The sequence below is a fragment of the Opisthocomus hoazin genome, chromosome 5 (assembly GCF_030867145.1).
Source record: "Opisthocomus hoazin isolate bOpiHoa1 chromosome 5, bOpiHoa1.hap1, whole genome shotgun sequence".
In the NCBI taxonomy this organism is placed as follows: Eukaryota; Metazoa; Chordata; class Aves; order Opisthocomiformes; family Opisthocomidae; genus Opisthocomus; species Opisthocomus hoazin.
The window spans coordinates 42,209,253-42,232,543 of record NC_134418.1 but is presented as its reverse complement, the minus strand read 5'-3'; the positions used below and the strand labels follow the sequence as shown (position 1 = coordinate 42,232,543).

Sequence of the window (23,291 nt, the reverse complement as noted above, 5' to 3'; positions counted from 1 at the left end):
TGCTGCGTGCTGTCGAGCTGTGGTGGAGAGCGAGGTGCCCGCAGCACGCTGAGGCACCTGGTGGCAGAGCACCGTCCCCTCGTCCCCGGGATGAGGGCTCGCACCCGCTGCTGGGGGCTGTCACCCTTCCCCAAAACACCTGCAACCCAAGAGCCCTGCCTTCTGGCAGCGAGACCCCTCAGCGTCAAGGGCAGCGGACGGGAGCGGTGGTTGCTGTGGGGCGGGAGAAGCGGTGTCACGGTGCTTTGGGGGGGGGGGGGGGGGGGTGGCCCATAAGGAGGTCGGCTTTACGAGGCTGGCTGCGGAAACGCAAACTGGGCGCGGCAGGCCGAGGGCGCTGTGCTGGCCCTGCACAGGGCAGAGCGCCCGGGGGCCCAGCGCTGGGTCTTCCAGCCGCCCGTGCCGCTTTGCGCCCCGCCACGAACACTCCTCAGCAGGAACCGAACGATTTCCGCGGGCGTTCCCTCGGGCACCGGCTGCGCCGCCGCCAGTCCGGGTCCCGCACGCCTGTGCGGGGGATCCGCGCTTCCCGCGGGGCCCGGCGCCGCTCCCCCCGGAGGTGACTTCGGGCGGCCGACGCTCCGCGCTCCCCAGCCGCCATTTTGTGGCGGGGCGCGGAGGGCTGTCTCCGCCTCGCACCCCCCTGCCCCGCGGCCGCCCGGGGGGTGCCGCGCTCTTCGGCGACGCCCCCGCCACGCCCCTCCCGGCCTAGGGGGCGGGGCTCCGGGGCAGCTCCCTCCCTCAGGGGCGGGGGGAGGCGGGGCGGCGCGCGCGCGCCCTCCCGGGTTACCGCGGCTGCGCCCCGCCCGCCGCCGCCGTCGCCGCCGCCATGGACAGCGACGAGGAGACGCTGGAGGAGACCGTGGAAGGTACCTGCCCCAGCGAGGGGAGGGAGGGGGCCGCCGGCACCGGCGGGCGGGGGGGAGGTGGCCCCGCGGGCGCCGGGCGGTGCCGGGGTAGGTGGGTGAGGGGGGGGGGGCGCGAGCCGGCGGCGGGCCGGGAGGGGCGCCCGGGGCCGGCGGCAGCGCATGACATCAGCGCGCTTATGCAACGGCCGCGCCGCCGGGCCGCCGCGCACGTGGCGTTGTGCGACCGGCCCCGGGGCGGGGGACACACACACACACACACACACACGGCACGCACCCCTTCGGTGCCGAGCGCGGCGGCCCGGGGCTGCGCCGGTACGGGGTGCGACGGCCCGTGGGAGGCCGCGGGCGCGGCAGGCGCGAGCTGAGCGGCGGCCGCCGGAGTCGGAGTCGATCGCCCGGGTGCGCGGCGGCGGAGCCGGATCCGGAGCGGCTTTACCGTGCGAGAGGCGGCTGTGAGGGGAGAGGGGCGCTGCGGGCGGGGGTGCCCCCTCCCGCTCCTCCCCGCCCTCGGACCCGCGGGCAGGGGGTCGCCGTTGAGATCCTGGCACGGCAGGGGAAGCGCTCTGCCATGCTGCGGGTTCGCCGAGCGTTTCCGTGGGCTGGGGGAGCGAGTTCCTACAGCACGGGTTGTTCCGCGGTGCGTGTGGAAGCGCGCGTTGTGCTGCGGGAGGCAGCAGCGGGGCTGCTTGGGGGTGAGCAGGGTGGCTGCGTGTTTTTGCGCTTGCCCAGAGGAAGTGAGAAGTGTGACAGAAATCAGCACGTTTTGTGGTTTTCTTTTTGTCGGGGAGGTGGTGATGGTTTATTGTTGTGATTCCTGAAACGTCCGTCTGGCAGCTTGGTGGCCGGAGTGTTTCAGTGACGATGCGCACTGTGTGCTTCTGTTAAGCACTGGTAATACCGACAGTGAAGGGCTGTCATCCTTGGTTCGTATACATCAGTGTTTTTGGTAAGTGGCCCCATCACGCTGCATCGCAAGCTGTCTCCTGTTAGTGTCGTTCCTTTGCTTGAAAAGTTCATGGTCTGAGCTTTAGAGGAGATCTTGAGAAGTAACAAAAGCCAGGCTTTACAATAATTTAAAAATATGTTTAGACACTTTGGATTTGTTTTCACGAATGGAGGGGAGAGGCCGGAAAGGGAAGTGGAACACTGTGCTTTGCTCCCACTGAAACAGTGAAGGTATTTTCCATTGACTTCATCTGGAACAGAGTTAGAGCCTAAGGCCTCAGCCACATAGGAAAAGTCGCATCTATGTAATTAAACTTGAAATTGCTTTTTTCCCCCTATTGACTAAGAGAGACTGAATGTCTCTTGTTTTGTTTGGATGGGGATTTTTTTTTTTTTTTTTTTTTTTTTTGCAGTGGGGGGAAATCTCTAGCCTATTAGAAGAACTGGATTCTTTGTACTATGGCTGAGATTATGACCCTGTATAGAGGCCATCGGATCAAAGCTGACCTTTTAAATCTCTGGGATAGCCTGTATCCTACTGTGCAAAAGTCCTGACGTGTGTGCTGTGCATAAGCATGGCAGCTTTTGTGTTGGGCTTTGCATTCCAGAAAAGTCTTGAAAAAACTGAATAGTCACAGAGAACAAAGTTGTAAGATTGGGGGGGGAGTGTTTAATATTATAATGTATCAATACTGTCAGCATATTTTTTTTTAATGCAAGTGTTTTATAAAAGTTTTGCTCATATAGTGAGGAGAAAACTGGTACAGTATTGTTTAGGGTTTGTTAACTTACACCAGTATACCCCTCCCGTATTGACAAAACTGAAGCCTGTGATTAAAACCATAAATGTTGACATAGTTGGTTGTGTTCTAAAAGAGATATCCACATCAGAAATTTCTCCGACCTCTTAGTTAAATTGTCATAACTGCTTAAACTTTTCCCTTCTACAAAAAGAGATGTCTGCACTGAATGGGAGGGAAAAAAGCCTTTCTTCTGTTTGGAGAGAGCAGCAAGCACTCTGCCCTTTCTGTTTTAAACGGTTCCTCTTCAAAGGGGTTAAAAGCCTTTAGTGGTGTAGCTTTCTTCTCCCGCTCCCCAGTTTTGCTCTGTCTTTTTACTCTACTTGTCTCACCTTGGACAGTAAGCAGTGCCCTGATGGGCTTCATTAATTTTTTTAAACTTTTAACTGTTTTCAATCTAGCTTGGACTGGGATCTTAATATAAGAGTGCAGTGATGTTTTGCGAGGCGGCTGAACTGGAAGCAAGGTGGGTTCCTACCCCTGAAAGAGAGAGGCAGGTCAGCTCCCAGCCACCCAGCTCTGCTGTGGCGGTGGGCTGTGGGGTCAGCCTCCCCAGCCAGCAACAAAACTGCAAAGGGAGGAATTTTCTGCCAACTTAGTGGCTTGCACTACTCACAGAGGATGCTAGGCAAGTGCCAGAGCAGGTGCGAGAGAAATTTTGGGGAGCACGCATGGGAAGGGTGAAGGAGAGAATCTTGGCTCTTGGGTGAGTTCAGATACCTCACCGTTGTTCTCTCTTGTACACCTTCTTTCTAGGTGTGTTGTCATACGCAGTGTAACAAGTGCAGGAGATGGGTAATAAACCTGCAAAACCTTACTCAGTTAATTTGGGGAACATTCACTTGGCTCTTTTTTTCCCTTCCTCTATCTTTGCCTCTGTCTGCTTCTTTTTTTTTTTTTTATGTGTGTGAGAATGAATTTTTACTTTGAGATAGACAAAAGTTTGGGAATATATCCTGACAAAGTATCCTGTGCTGTATGGCATTCTTCTGTCAATCATTGTGGTATTAAAAGGCTAGGGCAGGTCATATGCCTCACGGGAGAGGACGTCTTAACCAGATGCTGCCCCATATCCTTACCATGCCCTGTCTGTGATGTCCCTGAGGGGCTGTGAAGCATCCCAAGGAAGCAATAGCTTGTGGTGATGTGAGAATAACATGTGAGCATGCATGTGCCCTCCGGGTACCCTTGTCCCTGCAGAACCCTGTGGACCTGTTGCAGCTGGGGCATGCATAGATGGGCTTCTGAAGCCACATGGCTGGCTTTCCCCGCTGCTGTCTGCACAGCTCGTTTTCTCTTTGGGCACAGGACTCGAGGTTTAGTAATATTGAAGTGCCTCTGCATGCCTCTGTCAGCCTGGGCTTTAATCCCTTCCCCTCACACTGGAGTTTTTCTGCCTTTGCATGTGTATGTTGAACCGTTTCAGTTTAGGGCAAATTTGGTCAGGCAGGAGCTTGACCCCAAGCCTGTAGAAGTGGATGTGTGTGCTGTCTCTCATCTCTGATAGGCTTTGTATGCCTCACCAAGAGACTCGAGGAATCAGAGGTCAGTTTTTATTTAGAAACAAGGAAGAACATAAGTATATGCTAGCTTTTATTTATTCGTTAGTTTTCATGCAAAATTTATACCTGCTAAAATGTCACAATGGGGGCTTGTTACACGTGCATTTGGTGTATCACTGTGCTGAAGTAGCCCTGCTGAGCTTCAGCATCTTCATGCTGCGGTTGGAGCAGTGTTCTCCTAATGCAGTGTCAAGAACTCGGAGTTCATGCAGGTAAACAAGACAATAACAGTTGTTTAAAACACTCTTCCATTTTCTTTTGGCTTTGAAGAGGCAGATGGAGATGCAATATGAGCCTTATTATCCTTTACCTTAATCAGAGCTGGCCATTTGTGTTCTGTAAAATACAGACCCGTGCAGATGAGGAGCCAAGTGTGTCATCCCTCCGCATTCCCCATGTGCAGCAGCGGTGATGGGGAAAACTGATGCGGCTAGGAAGGGGAACAGGATGGGGGGTGTAATGTGAACACATCAGAAAGGCGCTGGAGAGCAGCACTGAAAATGTGAAACAGCAAGTTGACTGACATATTGCAAGGGCATGGTATTATAGATATTACATGCTTTTATTTCTTCAAATCCTGGCAATGTAGCTACGAGGTGGCACACCCACATTGTTGTAAGACATGTATTCATCAGAAGAAAAAAACAATCCTTTTCTTGGTGGATTGAAGTCTAAATCTATTTTGTTCTCACCAGGAAATGCATAATTTAGATAAAGAATTATTATATTTTTGAAGACATATATTAACACAAGTTAGAGTAACATGAACATTGTTTCTTTTAGAAACATGTCTTTTTGCTTATTCTTCTCTCTCCTGTCTGTCATCCCTTTTCTTTTACACTGACCCTATTTATTTCTTACTTTAAGCAAAGTGTGTTACACAAGTACAGACTTCAGTTGTACTGTACTCTGATTTTCCTAAATTTTCCTAACAGAAATGTTTTGATGCGGATTACTGTTTTGTACTAGGGAGCTACTGCATTTCAAGCGTCTGCATAATCAGATGAGGTTTGCAATTTTATATAATGTTTAATGCATTCTTTTGCTCTTTGTCTGGATTTTATTTCAGGGCATCTAGATGATGATGGTTTGCCACATGGATTCTGTACAGTCACCTACTCATCGACAGACAGATTTGAGGGAAACTTTGTACATGGAGAAAAGAATGGCCGTGGCAAGTTCTTCTTTTTCGATGGAAGGTAGACACTGACTCTTTGATTTTTTCTTCTACGTTCTGCCTCCTGCTTACAGTGATACAAAACCAATCTACATTGATTGTATATTGCTGAGTTTCTGGATAAGCTTTCTCATTAAAAACTGTAGCTAGAAAGCTTTCTCTACTGCTGGCGTAGCCATACCTTTGTGGGCTTGGGGGCTATGTATGTAACATGATGCCTGGAGTCATTTCCCAGTGGGAGAATGCAGCGGTGTGAGCTCTTTTAGCACTGTAAAGTTATGAACTAATTGGAGACCATAAGAACTGTGAGGTGGTCAGAGCTATTGGAAACCATGCTGACAACGACTTGGGAGTACAAAGTTTAAGTCCATAACTGCAGGTGGAGTTCTTTGTCTTACAGCCCTATACAGAGACTGCAGCTGACCTGGGAGCTCCCTGTGCCAGACTTCAGGCACAAACACAGGACCTTGACAAAGAGGTCTTGGAAATTGTTTAGTGGTTAAAGGACTGAGTGAGATATATTTTTGTTCCAAACTCTGCCTAATCCTCTGTAAGTTGCTTGTGGCCTGATTTATTTTCAGAAAAGCACCTATAATTTCCCCTGTCTTCACTGGGAGTTGTGACAATGAAACTGGGCTAGTGTGTGCCTATGCATGTGTTTTCTTTTCAGGTCTTCATTATGAACACCTTGTATGTCTTCCCTCAACTGCAGTGTTTCTCTCTGTAGTTGCTCAGAACTTCCTCCAAAGGAGCAGCAGATGTATAAAATGGCACGATTCTTCATGGTTTTGCAGCTGTCGGTAGCGCTATGAATAGCAGCTGTTAAACTGACAGTCATGCCGGGTCTACTCTCCTCCTGCTCAGAGAACTTCTGAGCAGGAGTGGAGGTATTGTGCTGTCGCAGTGAGTCAGCTCCTTGTCTGTACTTGCCTTTGCAATTGCTTCGTACTGGGGGTTGTGGGTTCTTTTCATGAGAAAGATAATATATTTATTCAGTTATGCAGAAACTGATCAGGCCTCCGAGCTTGGATGAAGAAAAATCCCCACTGTTGTTAGTAATGGGCTTATTAAATCTTCTGTGAGTAACTGAAAATCAGTTACTGCACAGCAGCTGACCTCTCTAAAAAGGTCTTTCTTTTTTTTTCTAAGTTGGCAGACAGCATGTCTATGGACACATGTGCGTAGTGCTTCTGTGCTTGTTGATGATCTCAGTAGAGCAGTTGCTGATTGTACAGAGAAACCGACCTGCCATTTTGTTTGTAGGGCTGCTCCTCCAAGTAATCCAGGGTACAGGCAGTGCTCTGTGGGAAAACTCAGGCTGCTGCTGAGCCTTTTCTGTACTACTTCAGTGTTGCCAACTCTTCTTTTTATTTTAATTTTCATAACCCTTAAAAAAATGGAACAGTTGGCTACTGTATGACTTCAGGAACTAGCAGAATGAAAATATACAAAAATAGTCTGTATAAACTGCCCTAAGCTTGTTTTAATTTTGCTAAAGCAGCCTTAACTGAGCAGTGACTAGTTACTAAAGATGTTGCAATTTACCTAGCTACGTCCAGCTAGCGAGAGTAAGTTGCTCACTGAAGTGAATGGTTCAGGTGTCATGATGTGTTGCAGGAGGAATGGCCTGGCATAAAACAGGACGTGCCATTTCCATTAACGGTGCCATGGACAAGGCTGAGTGTTTATGAATAGAAAATGAATCCCCAGAATTTCTCAAAACACCTCTTGCCGTACAGTGTTGTGTGCTTCAGTGCTATAAGTTAGCTGGTTTCAGCATTCCCGGATCTGTTTCCCTCACAGACTGCTGGTAAAGGCTGACAGCTGAACTGCTGTAGGCTTGTTGTTTGGGAATAGTTGAGTTCTGTCAGACACTGGACTGACAGCAGTGTAAGCGTTCTCATTTTTTGAGTGTTAGAAAATGGGATTGGCTGCCTGGTCGCCTTGTTTGTCTCGGTGAAAACTTTTCCCTTTACTGGAATAGCTGCCCCCTTTCTGGTGATTATTTAAGGGAGTGGAAACCTGGAATGAAATACCAGTTGTTTTCTCCTCCCCCTTCAAAAATGCAACAAAACTGAGCATACTCTTTCAGAGAGAGAAGTTTCACCTCTGGCGTACTCTCTGTTCTGGATCGTGTGCTTGGGCTTTCATTGGTGCTAATGCGTGCTGGAGTGCACTTTACAAAATACTTTGCGCAATAGCTGCGAGCACGAGAGACGTGTTTGGCACTGAGCTGCAGCTGCTGTTCTCCCTGAACTAGAAACTCTTGCAAACACAGTAGAGAACAGTATTATTTTCAGGACAAAGTTTTTAGTGTTCGGATATAGAGGGAAAAGTGGGAGATCAGGGAGTGAGGGATGAATAGATCAGGGTCTGTCGATGTAACTTAGTATCTGGAAGGATATTGCCGTAAGTATTCTCCCCTCTGCCCCAGCTCTTGTGACTGGTTTATTTTTTAGGTAGACGATATCCTAGACCCCCTCTAGGCCTGATGGATAGTGGGGAGACAGTACATCTGATAAATCTTGACTTTAGTAGAACTTGTCACAAATACGATAATCTGAGAAGCAAACTGGAGAAATATAGGCTAGCTCGGGGTTTGTATTAACAACATTTTGTTTATGCAAGACAGAAGCTATTTATTCCCCTTGGTGCTGGTCAGGTCTTAGTTGCAAGTATCATGCCTGTCTGAGAACACCATACTTTGAGAGCTTAAAAAGAGAAGGAGAGAGAAGCGGTGAGCGGGATGGAAATAACTCAAAAACTGTGAGAAGTAGAAGTTTCAGAGAACCTGACTTTTTAGTCAAGGTTGAAAGACATGGAATTCTTTCTTCCAGTGTCTGTCTTTTGATTTCTGTAGATGGTATGAGAGTAGAAAGAGCTGGATCTTTTGGACATTGTTTGGAGCTTAATACGATGAAATAGAACATAGAGATTTGAGTTACAGTAAAAGAAAAGATACTTTTTCCAGTGCTGAAGCACTGTTGTAATTTAGCAACTTGTTAACTTCAACTAGTATCATTAAAGGTAGCAAGAAGGGGTTTTTTTTGGTCTGTTTCATTACATAAACTGGGGATGGCTGCTTGTTTTAAAGAGTGGTCCTACATGTGGACTCTGTGTGTGTCACCAGCTACAATGAAATTCAAATCTGGCAATCTGTGATAAACTAGAGGAGGAAGTGGTGTCACTTATAGTTGAATAAGTGCACAGATTTCCGGTGGTTCCCTCATCTGCTCTGCTCCTTCCCTGTGCTCCAGTGCCATAGCTGTCTGTGCAGCTCTGTAGCAACCCAGATCAAGAAATTCATCCGACTGATAAGTGAAACAGCTTTCCTGCCCCTTCCTGCTCTGCATCTGGATTGCATTGAGGCTTTTACTGTCATGTATTTTCCCATGGAAACCTCAGCCAGCTTGCCAAAGTTACGTAAAAACAGAGAGAGAGAGAAGATTTAGAAACCAGAAAGTTAGTTCTGAGAAAACATTCCTTCTGCAACTCCTGGAAATCTGTTTTGTAAAGTTTCGTAAAACTTGTAGAGTCACGTGCTCCCAGATGCTGTTTGGGCTTATACTTTAGATGTCAGCATTAAAAAAAGAATTATGCAGTGAAAGTATGTGTACTGCAGCTGGCTGTTAGCTAAATGTACTGGGGTAAAAACTAAATAGTTTGTATTTCTTTGTGCTAGTTCTGACCTGAGAAAGAAACAACAGAGTAGGTCCTCTTTTACAGTTATACTTTCATTCTTTGTAGTTTCTCTGAGCAGCATTTTTTTAAGAGAGGAAGTGAAGCAGGTTGCAAGGTATCATTGTGCCCTTCTAAAGGAGTTGCAAGGCAAAGCTGAAGTGAAATGTTTCTTTGTTCAAATCGAAGTGCAGCACTAGTTCCATTTGACAGGCTGTGTTCCATTTTAATAGAAATACATGAAAAATGACAGTGTTTTTAGCAAATCTAGTACAGACTGCTGCGAAGTGTTATTGCTAGGGAGCTAACGCTGAACTGGTAGCAGGTTGCAGTTTGTGCCTTTTTGCAGTCCACCTGCGTGGCAGTTCAGTTTCATCTCACCAGAGACATGTGAGTAAATATCCAAACGTAGGAGGCAGAAAATCCTAACTTGAGAGTGGCCTGCGTGAGCAGTGATGTCTTCTTTGACCACGAGCGTCCGTTTGCTGCTGCAGTTTGCTACCCCAGCCTATGAAAAAAGCTCAGCAGTGTAATTTAGATGAGTAATGCTGTGCCCATGCAGCGCACCCTGGTGAAGGGACAGTGTAAGTTGTTCTCTGCCTTTGGAGGTGCTTAGAAAAAAGCTTCTTGTTTTCATCTTGGCTTGCCAGAGAAGTCAGGTTTACCTTCCTTCGCCCCTTCCCCTTGTACCCCTCGAATTTGGTCGAAACTGGCAAACACATCAGAGTTTCAGATGTGGGGGATAGTGGTGCCTGGCGGGGGATGGAGCAGACGCTGGGAGCAGTGTCTCAGCAAGAGAGCCCCGGCAGCCACCGCCGAGCCTTTCGGCATGCCTTAGAGCCCACTTGTGCATAGCTCTGCCCTGCCACAGCCTGGGCTCTCAGGGAGAGGCTGCCGGGAAAATAAGAAAAGCTGCGGTTGTTGCAGTGGTGCTGTGCGTTTCGGGGAGGATTGCACAGTACCTGGCAACAGCAAACCAGACGTCAGCAGTTACCTCCTCCTAGGACCTGACTTTCTTGAAGGTTTTCCCTCAGCCTCTCTGTACCAGTAATATGTAGAATGACGAGCAGAGGAGCAGGATTGTGCTGTGCCTTGTGTGCAAGCTTTGGGTTCACCTCTTGGAGAGGGGAATAGTCTTCCACTGCTGTTTTCTTTCTCTCTTTACCAGCACCCTGGAGGGGTACTATGTTGATGATGCCCTGCAAGGCCAGGGGATCTACACTTATGAGGATGGAGTGGTCCTTCACGGCACGTATGTGGATGGAGAACTGAATGGACCAGCCCAGGAGTATGACAGTGATGGGCGGCTGATATTCAAAGGGCAGTATAAAGACAACATTCGACATGGGGTTTGTTGGATTTACTACCCGGTAAGCCTGACCACCTGCTCTCTTTGTTGCAGAATAGCATCATTCTTTTCTCCCCAGCTGAAACAAATACCCACCATGACCCAGCTATCCAAAAGTCAACGCACGCAAATCTGGGTGAAAGATCTGTGCGTTCTGATTTTGTATAATCCAACATACAGTTAAACCTTTCCAGTGTTGAATGTTTGCCCAGCAGACAGGATTCAGCAAGGCTAAGAGATGCCTCCGCTATTTTCATCTTCCTGGCAACCCAGCCCCTTGGAAGTGCGTTTATGTGTATCTCCTTGGGAAGGCTGGGCCGGTGATTTTGCCGCTTTGTAGTGCTGCCTGCAGGTGAGGAGCACGGGAGCTGTGCAAGCTGTTGCAACCTGCTGCTCTTATTTAACTAGGAGGGGAGACTTTGTCAGTTTCTGCAGGGTAAGTTGTGAACTCTGGCTTTGCCCGACAAATAGCAGATGTAACTGGTGTGAGAGCTCTGCCTCTGACTGGAGTGTGCACAACTGCTTTGCTCATGAAGCGGGCCAGAATTTTATCTTTCTGATTCTTGGTAAACACTGAGATCTGGAGAGATTTTTGATGTGCTTTTATGACCATGCTAGTTAGGGCAATAATGGTTTACTGCTTTTTAGGTTTTTTTAATGTAAATTTTAAAATTTTAATTCCTGTTCAGCCTGACGCAGCACTCCAGAACTGAACTTTTCAATCTTTACCTTGTGCTGAGGAGGAGGAAACATCTGCATATAATTAAGCTGCTGGTTAAAACCGAATGTATTTCTGTGCTGCATACTGCACATCCTTTAATTGCAGATTCATTTCAAATGCTCACCATTGGCTGTTCATTTTATTTACTGGTTTTCACTATTGCCATTGAGCATGTGTTAGAATCAACAAATGCCTGGTGTATGCTGCCAAACAAGTAGCAGTTTTTCAGCGCTAGTGTATAAAATACACACACAGCTGTCCCTGCAGGTCATACGTCTCCCGTTTCATCTTCCAGCTGGCAAAGTGTTGCTGTACCTTCTGGAAATGCAGATATTTAGAGGTTTTTTATCATTATCATCTTGCCAGGTTAAAAGATGCAAAGTGTTTCAAAAAAAACTGCCATGGAAGCAGTTGTTTATGCATGGTTCTGTGCACCATGCTATGTGCACAAATTTTTACCCACACTTGAAGTTCACAGTCCCTTACTGCAGTATGTTGCAGCTTTTTGATCCCTGGAGTTGAACAAAATGGTGCCACTCTGAAATAGAGTCTGTGTGCAGCGATCCTGAGCTAAATCAGTCTGTTTCCATATCACACCTGCTGATTTTGCTCCAGGGCATTATTTGAAGATGTTTTCTTGTCCTTTTCAAAATAAACCTGAAGTCATTAGACCTGTGCTAATCTATGCATCTCATTCTGCAATTCTGTAAATAGACCTAACCGGAGTTGCAGGCAAATCACAGATGGCAAAGCCCAGGGCTAAAATGTGTAAGCCTTAGAAAGGAAAAATGTTGCTGATGATGGCTTTCAGCAAACAGTTGTTCTCATCGAGTACCACCTGACATCATGGGGGGATGTTGGGACAGAGAAACTCTCCAGTCGTCCAGCAGATCTTTTTCTTTTTTTTTTAATAGGCTCAAGTCTTTTGATGTACCGTGAATTAGCAGTGAGCAAGGCAGCATTTTAATTTTTTCTTCCTTCTGCACTGCATCATACTAAGAAAACTCAAAAGTTTGTGTGTGCCTTAGGGCCTTGGTTCGCAGACTGTTCACATAAAAATTTTGCCAACTGAAACTCAATATTTGTGTCACATGGAAGGAAGGACCTGGGGTTTTGCCTATTTCAAACAATGTGGAAAACCCTGTTCATTTCTTCTGTTAGTTTTGTCCTGACTGGAATGACTTCACCCAGCTTCTTCACGCGTCTGTTTCTCACTCATTTTCATGATCTCACATCTGAACTGACGGTAGCTTGGAAGGATTCTTTAAAAAGTTGGGAAAAATCTTTTTCATCTGCTGAAGATAGTGAAGTGTAACTAAATGCTCTGCCTCTTCTTTCTTGCCTGTGCTTTCAGGATGGAGGCAGCCTTGTGGGCGAAGTGAATGAAGAAGGGGAGATGACTGGAGAGAAAATAGCCTATGTGTACCCTGATGGAAAGACTGCATATTCTGGAAGGTTCATAGATGGAGAAATGATAGAAGCAAAGCTGGCAACTCTGACATCTGCAGAGGATGGGAAACCTCAGTTTGAAGTAGTACCAGGCAGTAAGTTCAGCTAACACAGAAACCTGTGTTCTCGCTACTAGCTCTTCAACGCAAACAGCTTGATTTCTGTAACGTTCCCCATCAGAGACTCGAAAGGCTGGCTATGATAACAAGTTTATTAGTGAGAAGGCCTTTTTCTGAATTATAAAGTTGGACAGAAAGGCACGAGGAGTGATCCCTTTGCTCTGGGAACAAATGGGTGGTGACCCATGAGGTGGTGCTGCTGAACCGCATTTCATAACCCTTCTCTCGCATGCTCATGGGCGCAGTCCTGCTCCTCGCACGCACCATTGCCATCTGTGCCAGCAGGAATACCTGCTCAACCATGTTAATGCTGGCAGAGTTACAGGCTTTGTTTTGTTAGTAAAAGAACTAGAAGTAGAGAGGGAGGCCGTGGCTTGGCTGTAGCGCTCTCAGTTGGGTTTGTACAAGTGAATGTTAGCACTGTGAGTATTCTGGCATCTGTGTTACAGGGCTGAAGGGACACAGGGATTGGAATTAGTGAACTAGATTCAGTTGTGTAACAGTCTGATTCACCAGCATCCTTCAGTTTGTCTAGTCCTGCAGACAGAAAGTGGCGATGAAATGGTTGGAATCAGGGTGGTGCACTCCACCCATGTAGCCAGTGCTCCTTCTCCAGGGCAGTGGTGGCTTGGGCCTGTAATTCTGGAGCAGTTTTGTTGCTCTGAGGTGTATGTGATGGTTTGGAGGTGAGTGGGTTAAGTGACAGGGCCATGAGGGATAAATGGGGAGTATGTTAACACATGTACTGTTTTGCCGGCAAGGATTGTCTCACTCTATACGAACTAAGAACATAAAACTGTGAAAAGGCCTTTAGAAGCAAAGGCATGTGACCTTTTTTAATTTTTTTAAATCTCTCAGTTGTGATAGCAAATCAAAGTTTAACTTAAAAGATAGCTTCTGAGGGGATAGCATTGTGCTTTGTAAGTAGGACTGAATTACACACTGGAGGAAGCTGCCTTCAGCCAGAACAAAGCTTGGACACCAGGGACAATGGCCTCTTATCAAACTTTGTAATACTGTGTTTTGGGTCTTTTTCCCATCTTATTTCTGCCTGCATCGTAGCCTATCTCCCAGATAGTCCTTTGGCAGTTGATTGGAGACGGATGTAAGGATATGATTAGAGCTGTACCACTGAGTTGCTCGTTAATGGCAGGAAATAAATGGCTGTAGCAAGTGTACTTTGTGATTACTGAACACTGTCTCCTGGCTGAAGTCTCTTCAGGATTTGGACTAGAAAACATTTCATATTTTAAATAGTCCAAGGTTTTTTTATAATTAGTGTGTTATTGAATATATATTTTTAAATTTTGCTTTGCTTTTAAATTTTAATTAGAGATTCTGGGAGGGTCAGTTTTGAAAGACTGTCCGGTCTTCCTTTAAAAGTTGGTAGTTTGAAGAACGTCTGTATCACCTTTTTGTGATAATACTGCTAGTCTAGTATGTTGAGGGGAAAAAATAATGAAGAAACAGTATCTCACCAAAAAACTTTTACAGGAACAGTTCTATTTAATACCTTTTTTTTTGAAGCAGAATGTTTATTTCTTGCAGTCATTAAAATTTAATTTTTGAATGTCTTGATTAAGTTAAGGGTTGCATGCTTTCAGTACTACCGATTAGTTTATTTCCTTTGTTGATTTCTGTTTTGTTTAGGCCCAGTATACAGTTTTGACAAATCTACTTCATCCTGCATTTCTACAAATGCACTTCTTCCTGATCCTTACGAGTCAGAGAGGTAGGCTTTTTTCCTTCTCCCCTCTTTCAATTTTGTCTGTATTTCTTTGCTGTTACATATTTAGGGCCTAATTTTGCAAACCTTTTCTCATTTATTTTTTTTTTTTAAAGTGTGTAAGTGTTTGTGAAATGGAACCCATTACTGCACATCAGTCAGCGTTTGACTTGGTTGAATTTCTTCCTGATTCACCCGATAAAATTGCAGTCTAGTGGATAGAACACAGTAATACTTTTTAAGAGATTAAACTATGATAATTTCTTAGTATTTCAAAGATGTTCAGTCAAGTCCTGGACTCCACTAATATCCCACATCTGCAACATTCTGAGAAAAAAAAAAAGTATGCTGTTCCCTGTTTTCTGGGTGTAACTACTTCCAGGTTGCAGTGCGCTGCATTCAGTGTGTCTTGCTGGATGGCATGCGTTGTAAAAGGTTTTCCCCTCTCCCTACAGACATAGCAAAGTGGCAAGAGTAAATCATCAAGCGAGAGGAAAGTGAGATACTGTATGTGACAACCCTGTCATGTCAAAACAAATTCCTCAGCAATTGTCTCATCGTAGTCAGTCAGTGATACCTCTTCTGTGGCTATTCCATTGTTACACTTCTTACCTAGGCTTTCAAGAGGCCTTGCTTTGTAGAGATCTGGATTGTAGTCCTTTTCTGATACTCTGAAATACCTAAATAAGTGATTAGTAAAATGCTGGCATTAATTTGCATCAAGTACTTGAAGATCTAGGGCTCCACCTTGAAAACTCTTGCTCATCTGTGCACGTACGCATTAGCGATGTCAGATTAGTGGGGACCTGTGAGATTCTGGTATGTTCTGGAGGGTGTTCCTGAGCTGAAGCCATCATTGAGGAGTAACAGGAGATTGGCACTTTAAAAAAAAAAAAAAATCAAACTAATAGGTAAAGTCAGCCCCCACTTCCCACCAGATCACCATTTTGCCAAAATAGAGAGAACGTATGGAGGAGAGGAAGGAGGAGTTGCATTTTGAATTATTATTCTTGGTTTTATTAATATACTGAAGTATTTGTCTTTATGCCAGTAGTGTTGTGATAATACTTCTTGAAAATGGAAACTGTAGCCAATCACTAATTCCACGCCCTCTTCCCCTTGTAGGGTGTATGTTGATGTCTCTCTCATTTCCAGTGCTGGAGAAGGATTATTTTCGAAAATAGCAGCAGAAGCCAGTACAGTTATGTCCTTTTACAATGGAGTGCGAATTACACACCAGGAGGTAAAGGGGAGAAAAAAGTCCGTCTGAATTTTCACTGCTTCTTCTGAAATCTTCCTACAGTAGGATTTTACACACATCCCCTTCCCACCCTTAAGATTTAATATGATGGAGTTTATTGAAAGGAAGTGCATGTTCACCTATGTATATATAAAAAAAAAGTGGTGGTTGGGTTTTTTTTAATGACTTACAGCAAAAGCTGTAGCCGCATATATTTGAATGTTTGCTTTCAAACTGCTGGCAGAGTTGACCCCTCCACACACACTGGATTTTTGCCTTGCACACCAGGTAGACAGCAGAGACTGGGCCCTCAACGGAAATACAATATCCCTGGATGACGAGACAGTCATAGACGTACCAGAGCCCTACAACCACGCTGCTAAGTACTGTGCCTCGCTGGGGCATAAGGCCAACCATTCTTTCACTCCGAACTGCATCTATGACCCGTAAGTAGAGCCCTGTGTTTCGGGGCGGAAGCTGTAGCCTGGCGGTCTGGGCTCACAGGGTGCTTCTGGGCAGCTGAAGGAGGAGCAGCCGGTGGGGCTGGAGGGGTTCCTGCTCACCTGGGGCGAGTTGGAAGCAGACCGGCATTGCGGGTGCTTGGTGTCTCTTGGGACTTACACCATGGAGTGAGTGTCCTGAGGTTTGCAACTGTGTTAGTTTTGTCATGAACATTAGGAGCTGCCTCTTGATTCGAAAATGCATAAGCACAGCTCTCTAAATCCTGGCTTGGCTAGGACTGCACTGTATTCGCTGAACTACAGATGCTTGACCAGCACCGTCAAATGTGCTGTCACTTCTGAAAATCAAAAAAATAAGCATCTTTCTGCTCTGCAGTTGGTGCAGAGCACTGGGAAACTTTTGATGTATGCATATGCTCAAGGGTATAAATATTTTCATACCAATATATAAACAAACAGACCTGTGGAGATACATACGTAGAAAATAGTTTTCCTTCATTAAGTAAGACAGTTCCCTTTACTGTGGGACCCTGGGAGGTCCTGTACAGGAATATGTTATGATTGTTTGGTGGGTAACCTGTACTGAGGAAATTAAGATGAGCAATTTTCCATGCTCTCCAGTCTCTTTTAATCTATACTGTTCCTGTCCTGCAGGTGTTTACCTCTGCAAGCCCAAGGCATGTGGCAGTGGTTAACTTTGCTTTATTCATTTATTACAGACAAGCAATGTTGCAGGAGTGTTGGAAAGCTTCAGATAATAAAGCTACACAGAGCTACTTTAATGTATCAGTATTTTTTCCCTTACTACTTCAGTCTTTATAAGGTAGACTCAAAGCAATCTCCTCATCTGATACCAGACTATGTGATATTCTCTGAACTGTGAGTGACTTCTGAAGCTGTAAAAGGGGCTAAGAGAGTCCGTGCGTTGACAGCTGAGCCTAGCAAAGGTGTCTGTTCTTTGCCTAGGTTTGTTCATCCTCGTTTTGGGCCTATCAAGTGTATCCGTACCATCAGGGCTGTGGAGAAGGATGAAGAATTAACAGTGGCTTACGGATACAATCACAGCCCCGTTGGGCAAAACGGGCCGGAAGCACCGGAGTGGTACCAGCTGGAACTGAAAGCTTTCCAGGCTGCCCAGCAGAAGTGAAATGGGAGCTCCTTCTCCATTCAGCAAACTGAAACAGAAACTTGGATCTATGCACTACCTTTATACTGAAAACTGGACAACCAGGGATTGTTCATGCTGTTGCATCATAACTTTGCATTGTGTTAAGAGATAAGTTTCTTGCATACTAACTAGGTTTGACTGTGTTACTCATAGCAGATTTAAAATAGCTAGCGTTGCACCAGTCTTATCTGGAGAAATTATTTAATATTCTATACGAGACGTGATATTCTTTGGTAGCTTCTGCTTGCACCATATGCAAAGATGCCAAAAGACTAGACAGAAAACTCAAATGGGTATATCGTTCACTTTTAGTCGGCAGACTTAGTGTTGCTCTCTATCTGCCTAGGCATTATTGTGCAACTGCATTTTGCATATATGCCACTTGTGATGATAACAGTAATATTTTGATATTCTCTAATAGTAGCATAATTTTGCCTTTTTAAACCTTTGATCTGAATCTTGCAATAGAGCAGTTTATTTATTAGCATATAGGAGGCTGGGTTTTAACTCCCCTTCCCTCTTGTCTGAACGTTGTTCTTTCTACAAATCCTCTTTTGCAGGAGAAAATCCTTTCTAACTAGTGGAAAGGCTTTTGTGTGTATGTGAGAGTGCTGTGTGTTGGTCTCTGTGGCTCTCTAAATAGTATAGCAACATGTCCAAACCTAATATTTATCTAGCCTTTACGGCTGGCTTATTTTATTTAATTTATGATTATGACAAGCAAATGAAGCTGTTCTTTGCATGAAGATTTTTCTGAAAGGAGAAAACTGATTCGCTTTTCGAAGGACTTTCAGAAGTACGTGTTCTGGAAGGCAAGCACATTACTTGCATTAGTGTCCATGAGTTGGTTTGTGTATTTCACCTGTTAAAAGCGGCCAGTTCTCAAGGCAAAAGTTCTAGCAAAGAGATGCTTGGATCTCACGTGAATTCTCTTAAAGGAGGTGTACGTATCTGAAGGCAGGCTGTAGTACTTGGTTAGGGAGAGCTGTATCTTTTGTATGTGTTCAGTTGACAAAGAATATAGCCTTGTAGCTGTCTTTTAGTAGTACTGGTTTAAGACACAGTAAATTAATATAGTATGAGATATCAAAATAAGATAAAAAAAAATGTGAAAAGATTGTTTCTGAAAGACAAACCATGAATGTAAAAACATCACTCACTGCTCATATTTAGAAGCAGCAGTCAATCCATAGCTTTGTTGCAGCCAACAGTGGGGCCTTGTGAATATTCATCTGCAGGGCTGTGTTCTTGGCGTTTTTCAGAGGTAGGAAGATTGTGCATTTTTTCAGATACTGTACTGGTCTTGCCTAATGCTGTATAAGAGAGAAATAATGAGAATCATCTCGGTGTGGATACTGGAGCCCTTCTGGAACTCTGGTCTCTTTTGGGTTTAGCAGCTTAGGAAAAGCTCAAATGCATTTGCAACACTTTCTTTAAATGTTTGTAGTTTAAAAAAAAAAAAAGTTTGTATATATGTAACATAAATGATTTGGAAGTCGGACCTACCTTTCTATTGCAACACATTTTGGTCAGTTGCTTGAGCGGTTGGAGATGTCTGGCTGGCTGGGGAGCTAGACATGGAGAGTGGGTTGGGTTGGTACCTGCAAGTGGAAGGATGAGGTTGCTGTTTTGTGCAGTCTGAGAATCCTTGCTTTGGTACCTGTACAGAGTTGGTAATTACTGATGAGAACCTCTTTAACTTGGGGTTCTGTTTAATCCCTGTGTCCGATCACAAACCTTTCCCAGCGCCTGACCATTTAAGCTTGAACAAAAGCTACTCTGTGCATGTGCTGGGAGGGGGGGCAAGCAGGCTCGGGGCTTTTTGACACTCTGCCAACAGTGATCTGAATGTGAGCTTTGACACCATCCATCTCCTCGCGCTGGAGGTTCAGGCCACAGCTCTGCTTCTCATCCCAGGCAGTTGGCTGGCAGAGGTGGCAGCTCAGGGACTCAGCTGAGCATGCAGAGACAGAACTGCGCCTCACAAGTGAGGGAGAGTTGGCAAAAGCCGACTGGCAGCACAGCTTCAGCAGATGAACCTCAAAAAGAAATAGGCGCGTCTTGATCTTTCCCTGCCTGCCCACAGGTCATTGTTTTAGATCATTGCTGTGTCAGCCATTTGCAGAACAGCGTGCCTCTGGTAGGAAGCTGTGGTGTGCCTCTTGCGGGTTATTCTGCCTGGACCACGAAGTTTGCAAAGCTGAGTCTTGTACTTAAGTGCGTGGAAGCGGAGAGGGAAGATATGTGACTGAACCCTGCTGTGAGTGGATAGTAACTCCTTCCACAGTCTTGATAACCTCCTTTGGACTGCTTGCCTCTTTGTGCCCGCTAGAGAATCGTGCTTTAAAGGTTCTGATCTCTAGAACTCCTGTGACTTCATTTCCAATGAGTCTCTGATTCCTCTGCTATCTCCTTTTTGTGTGGAGTTGCTTGTGTATTAATAGTTTTGTCAGTCTTCACATTGCCTGATTTTTGAGATAAATACAAGATAGGTGCTCTTTGTGCATCAGGTTTGAAGGTTGCATCCTAAAATAGGGAAATTCTAGAGGGGTCAAAAAAAGGCACTGAGGTATCCTCTGTGCTTTCTCCAAAGCCGTTAGTTTGGTGACAGTAAAGCAGATTCTCTTGCTCCTGCGTGTGCTTGTAGCCTGGTAGTATGCCACAACTGTGGCTATTGTCTCTGTTAGCTCTACTGTCCTTTTTCTCTCTGCTCTGTTAAAATCTATTGGTCCTCCTGTAGATCCCTTCTTCAGTGACCAACCTTCTATAAAAGTTGTGATTATAAAGCTGCTTTGGCTTGATTCAGGACCAAGCCTTTTAATTCTTCTTCATTTTCTTTTTCTTTGTGGTCTGTTAGAGTGGAGACAGTTGGGATGGTTTTTGCCACTGGGTAGTGGAAGGGCTCAGGGCTCAGTGTGTCCTTCAGAGGTTTTTGAGAGGTGTGCGTTGGCAACCACAGGTTCAAACACAGGTTAGTTACAGAACTCCAAATAATGCCTTAACTTGGTCAACGTATTGCAGCTCAGCTTCTGGGGCTCACTAGGTAGCGAGACCAGCTTAGCAAAACTCTTTATCAGTAGTAACACGAGACCCACACCAAAATACGGTTTTAATGTAGTAGTGGTCACAGGCATTGGAACAGGCTGCCCAGGAAGGTGGTGGAGTCCCCATCCCTGGAGGTGTTCAAAAAACGTGTGGATGTGGCACTTTGGGATATGGTTTAGTAAGCATGGTGGTGTTGGGCGGATGGTTGGACTTGGTGATCTTAGAGGTCTTTTCCAGCCGGTGATTCTAATTTGGAGTAGAGGAAGCAGCCATATTGCAAAGCAGCCCATTGGAGTGTTGAATGCAGCTGACTCTTGGTGAACGTGCAATAAGTAAAGAAGCTCCACTTCTCAGACTCTGGTCAAAGACCTGTCCTGTCGGCACAAGAGCTTGGAAGAAGAGCTGATGCCTGTCAGCTGAGCCTGGGTCACGAGTACAGAAGCTTAGTTTTCTGGAGAAGCGGTTAATCTTGGGGACAAGAGCGTGAGATGTTACAGCTGAGAGCTGCCTGCTGCTGGGTCACTCCTGGGTAAGAGGGAAAAGCGCTTAGGCTGAGGGGGGGGATTTCTCAAGTTGAATCTCGTGCTATAATTTAGCTTTTTGGGATCTACTAGAATACCTGATTTTTCTACATGAACCTGAAAAGGCTTTTTCCCTTTTTTTTTTTTAATAGTAATTAAAAAACCCTTTGCCTACATAACTACATATAAGTCTTAACTGTTGAAAATGCCCAAGGAAATAGGTGGGTGTGACTCCTTGGTGATCAGAGTGAGAGCTGTGATAGCTTTCTGATTTTTTTCCACGGTTGCAACAACACCCGCGAGGATGGCCCGCCATTTTGCCCAGCTTCTGGGCGGCTCGTGCAGGTTGCGAGGCCTCTGGGGGGCCGGCGGCTCAGCCTGGCGAGGCCACACGTTGCGGGAGCGACGAGGTGGCCTTCTCCTCGGTCCGGCCGTTCCGGGAGCGGGGCTTTCGGTGCTGTGCAACGGCTGGCGGCAGCTGTGGTTTCTTTCCCAGGGCTGTTGTAGGATGTTGCTGGCCTGGAAGCGAGAGCAGCATTGGGGGTTTCTCGCCCTCTGCTGTCCCAGAGACAGGATCACAGCATCACAGAATGGTAGGGCTTGGAAGGGACCTCTGTGGGTCATCTAGTCCAACCCCCCTGCCGAAGCTTTCACTCAGTGCGATAGTCTTTTTGGAAAATGCTGTTGCTGTGGTGAGGTAACAAGTTGTGCAGAGCTGGTTATCTGCTGCTTGGTTTCCCTCTGGCACAGCAGAATTGCTGGAGTTGTGGGTGCCCAAGGAGGTCACCTCCAAGCACTTAAAAAAAAAAAACCCAATTGCTTTGAAAACAATGTTGCTGAAGTGTCTCCTTACACGCTGGGGTGCTGCATTAGACGCCGCTTCCTCACCTACCGTGGTATGCTGAGAGCGTTGGGGCGAGGAATGCGGGCGTGGGAGCAGCTTTACCTGTGGGTCTGAGGGGCTGCACGCTCGCCGCGCCCTGGGGAGAGCTTGTTCCTTTTGCTTTGTGTACTGGAAACACGAGAACTATATTTTTGGACAAAGCATTTCTTATAAGGGATTATTTTTTAAAAAAAAATCAAAGGTGCAAGATTGAGTGCATGTTTACTTGCCCCAGATCAAAGGTTTCGAACACTAAGGTCACTGTCTGCTGAATGGACCCTCCTCTTGGCGCTCTTCTGTCTTCAGGCGATGGAAGCTCCTGCCCTCTTTCTCTACCAGTTTTACTGTAACTACTTTTTTTTTCCAGGAGAAATATATATACAAAAATTCTAAGCAATTAAATGTTCAAGCCATAAAATCATGAGTGTGGGAAGACCCTCTTCACAAGTTTTAACGTATTTCTATGTAAAGTGATGTTTGTATGAAATATTTTCATGGTAGAATGAATATTTTAAAAAAAAGTTCCAGTAAGATCTAAACCAAATTGACAAGGATGTCTTTTTGTAAGGTGCAAGTGTAACTGATTACCAATAAGTAGGTTTTGTCTTGTTGTTTTTTTTTAAAGGGGGAGATGCAACAAATGATCTTTACAATTACAAATGGTCGTTTCTGCTATTTGGGAAAGTACTTATGCAGCGTTTCACACAGCTGTCATAACTAATTGCAGTAGCAAGGCCAGTCACATCTTCAGGACATACCTCTCCGCTTGTCCCTCCCTGAGACCGTACCAATGGACCCACCCCTCCTTTCTGCAGTTTCCCCCTAGAAGCCTTTTCCTACTGTAACTGTCGGGAGTTAAACTCTTGAGCTGAGATCCAGACGAGAATTGTGTATTACTTAACCGTTTCTGCTGGGCCTTCTGCTGTTTTAATACTCTTCAGCCCATAATTACTGGGTGTCTCTGTTCTGAAGAACTAAGTGCTAAAGAATAATCCTTGGGGTGAGCTTACACGTGCGTTAACAGTTAACCCCGGAGTATTTAACTTGTATACAGTACTTGATAGGTGTTTTATGACATTTGTACTCGAACTATGAGCCTTACCGAACATCTGTAGGTTTATTCATGACTTTTAAAAAACGGATAACTCTAAGAAAGATGTTTACATGACTGATGATTGCCCTTCCTTTGATGTTATGAATGAGGTTTTTATAGTGTGTTTGGGTGTATGTGCAAGGAAGCAAGAAAAATGTTTCTGGGGAAAAAATAGACTTGACAAACATTTGTAATAAGTGAATTTTAAAGATTGCTTTAATTGCGCTATGAAGGCAATGCAGATATTAAAGTATTCAACAGAACCGTCGCGCCTCCTCGTTCTTTGGCTGCGTGTCGAGGTGTTGGGCATCCTCTGGTCTCTCCCCCTGCCCCTGTGCGCCGGGCGGTTGCCGTGCAGCCACGGGGGTGGCGGCAGGAGGGGGCTTTGGGGCGCGGCGATGCGGACCGCGAGCGGACGGCAGGGCGCTCCCCGCGCCGCTGCCCGGGGGGTCCGGGCACCGAAGGCTGCTTCTGCCTCCGTGCCGG

General features: G+C 45.8%; 1 protein-coding gene across 1 annotated transcript; it reads left to right on the top strand.

Annotated features, from left to right (window-relative positions):
- Nucleotides 1-785: 785 nt before the first annotated feature.
- Nucleotides 786-23,068, top strand: SETD7 (SET domain containing 7, histone lysine methyltransferase). Its single transcript, XM_075420992.1, has 8 exons — nucleotides 786-869; nucleotides 5,246-5,375; nucleotides 10,200-10,401; nucleotides 12,455-12,644; nucleotides 14,319-14,400; nucleotides 15,520-15,637; nucleotides 15,923-16,080; nucleotides 17,062-23,068. Exons 1-8 carry the CDS (start codon nucleotides 830-832, stop codon nucleotides 17,240-17,242), a joined length of 1,101 nt encoding a protein of 366 aa, XP_075277107.1. The 5' UTR covers nucleotides 786-829; the 3' UTR covers nucleotides 17,243-23,068.
- Nucleotides 23,069-23,291: the final 223 nt, after the last annotated feature.

Excerpts from the sequence above, each read along its gene's own strand:
- SETD7 (XM_075420992.1), top strand. The coding sequence starts at position 830 with ATGGACAGCGACGAGGAGACGCTGGAGGAGACCGTGGAAG. Across the intron at positions 870-5,245 it reads GCTGGAGGAGACCGTGGAAG|GGCATCTAGATGATGATGGT; the intron begins GTACCTGCCCCA and ends ATTTTATTTCAG. Across the intron at positions 5,376-10,199 it reads TTCTTCTTTTTCGATGGAAG|CACCCTGGAGGGGTACTATG; the intron begins GTAGACACTGAC and ends TCTCTTTACCAG.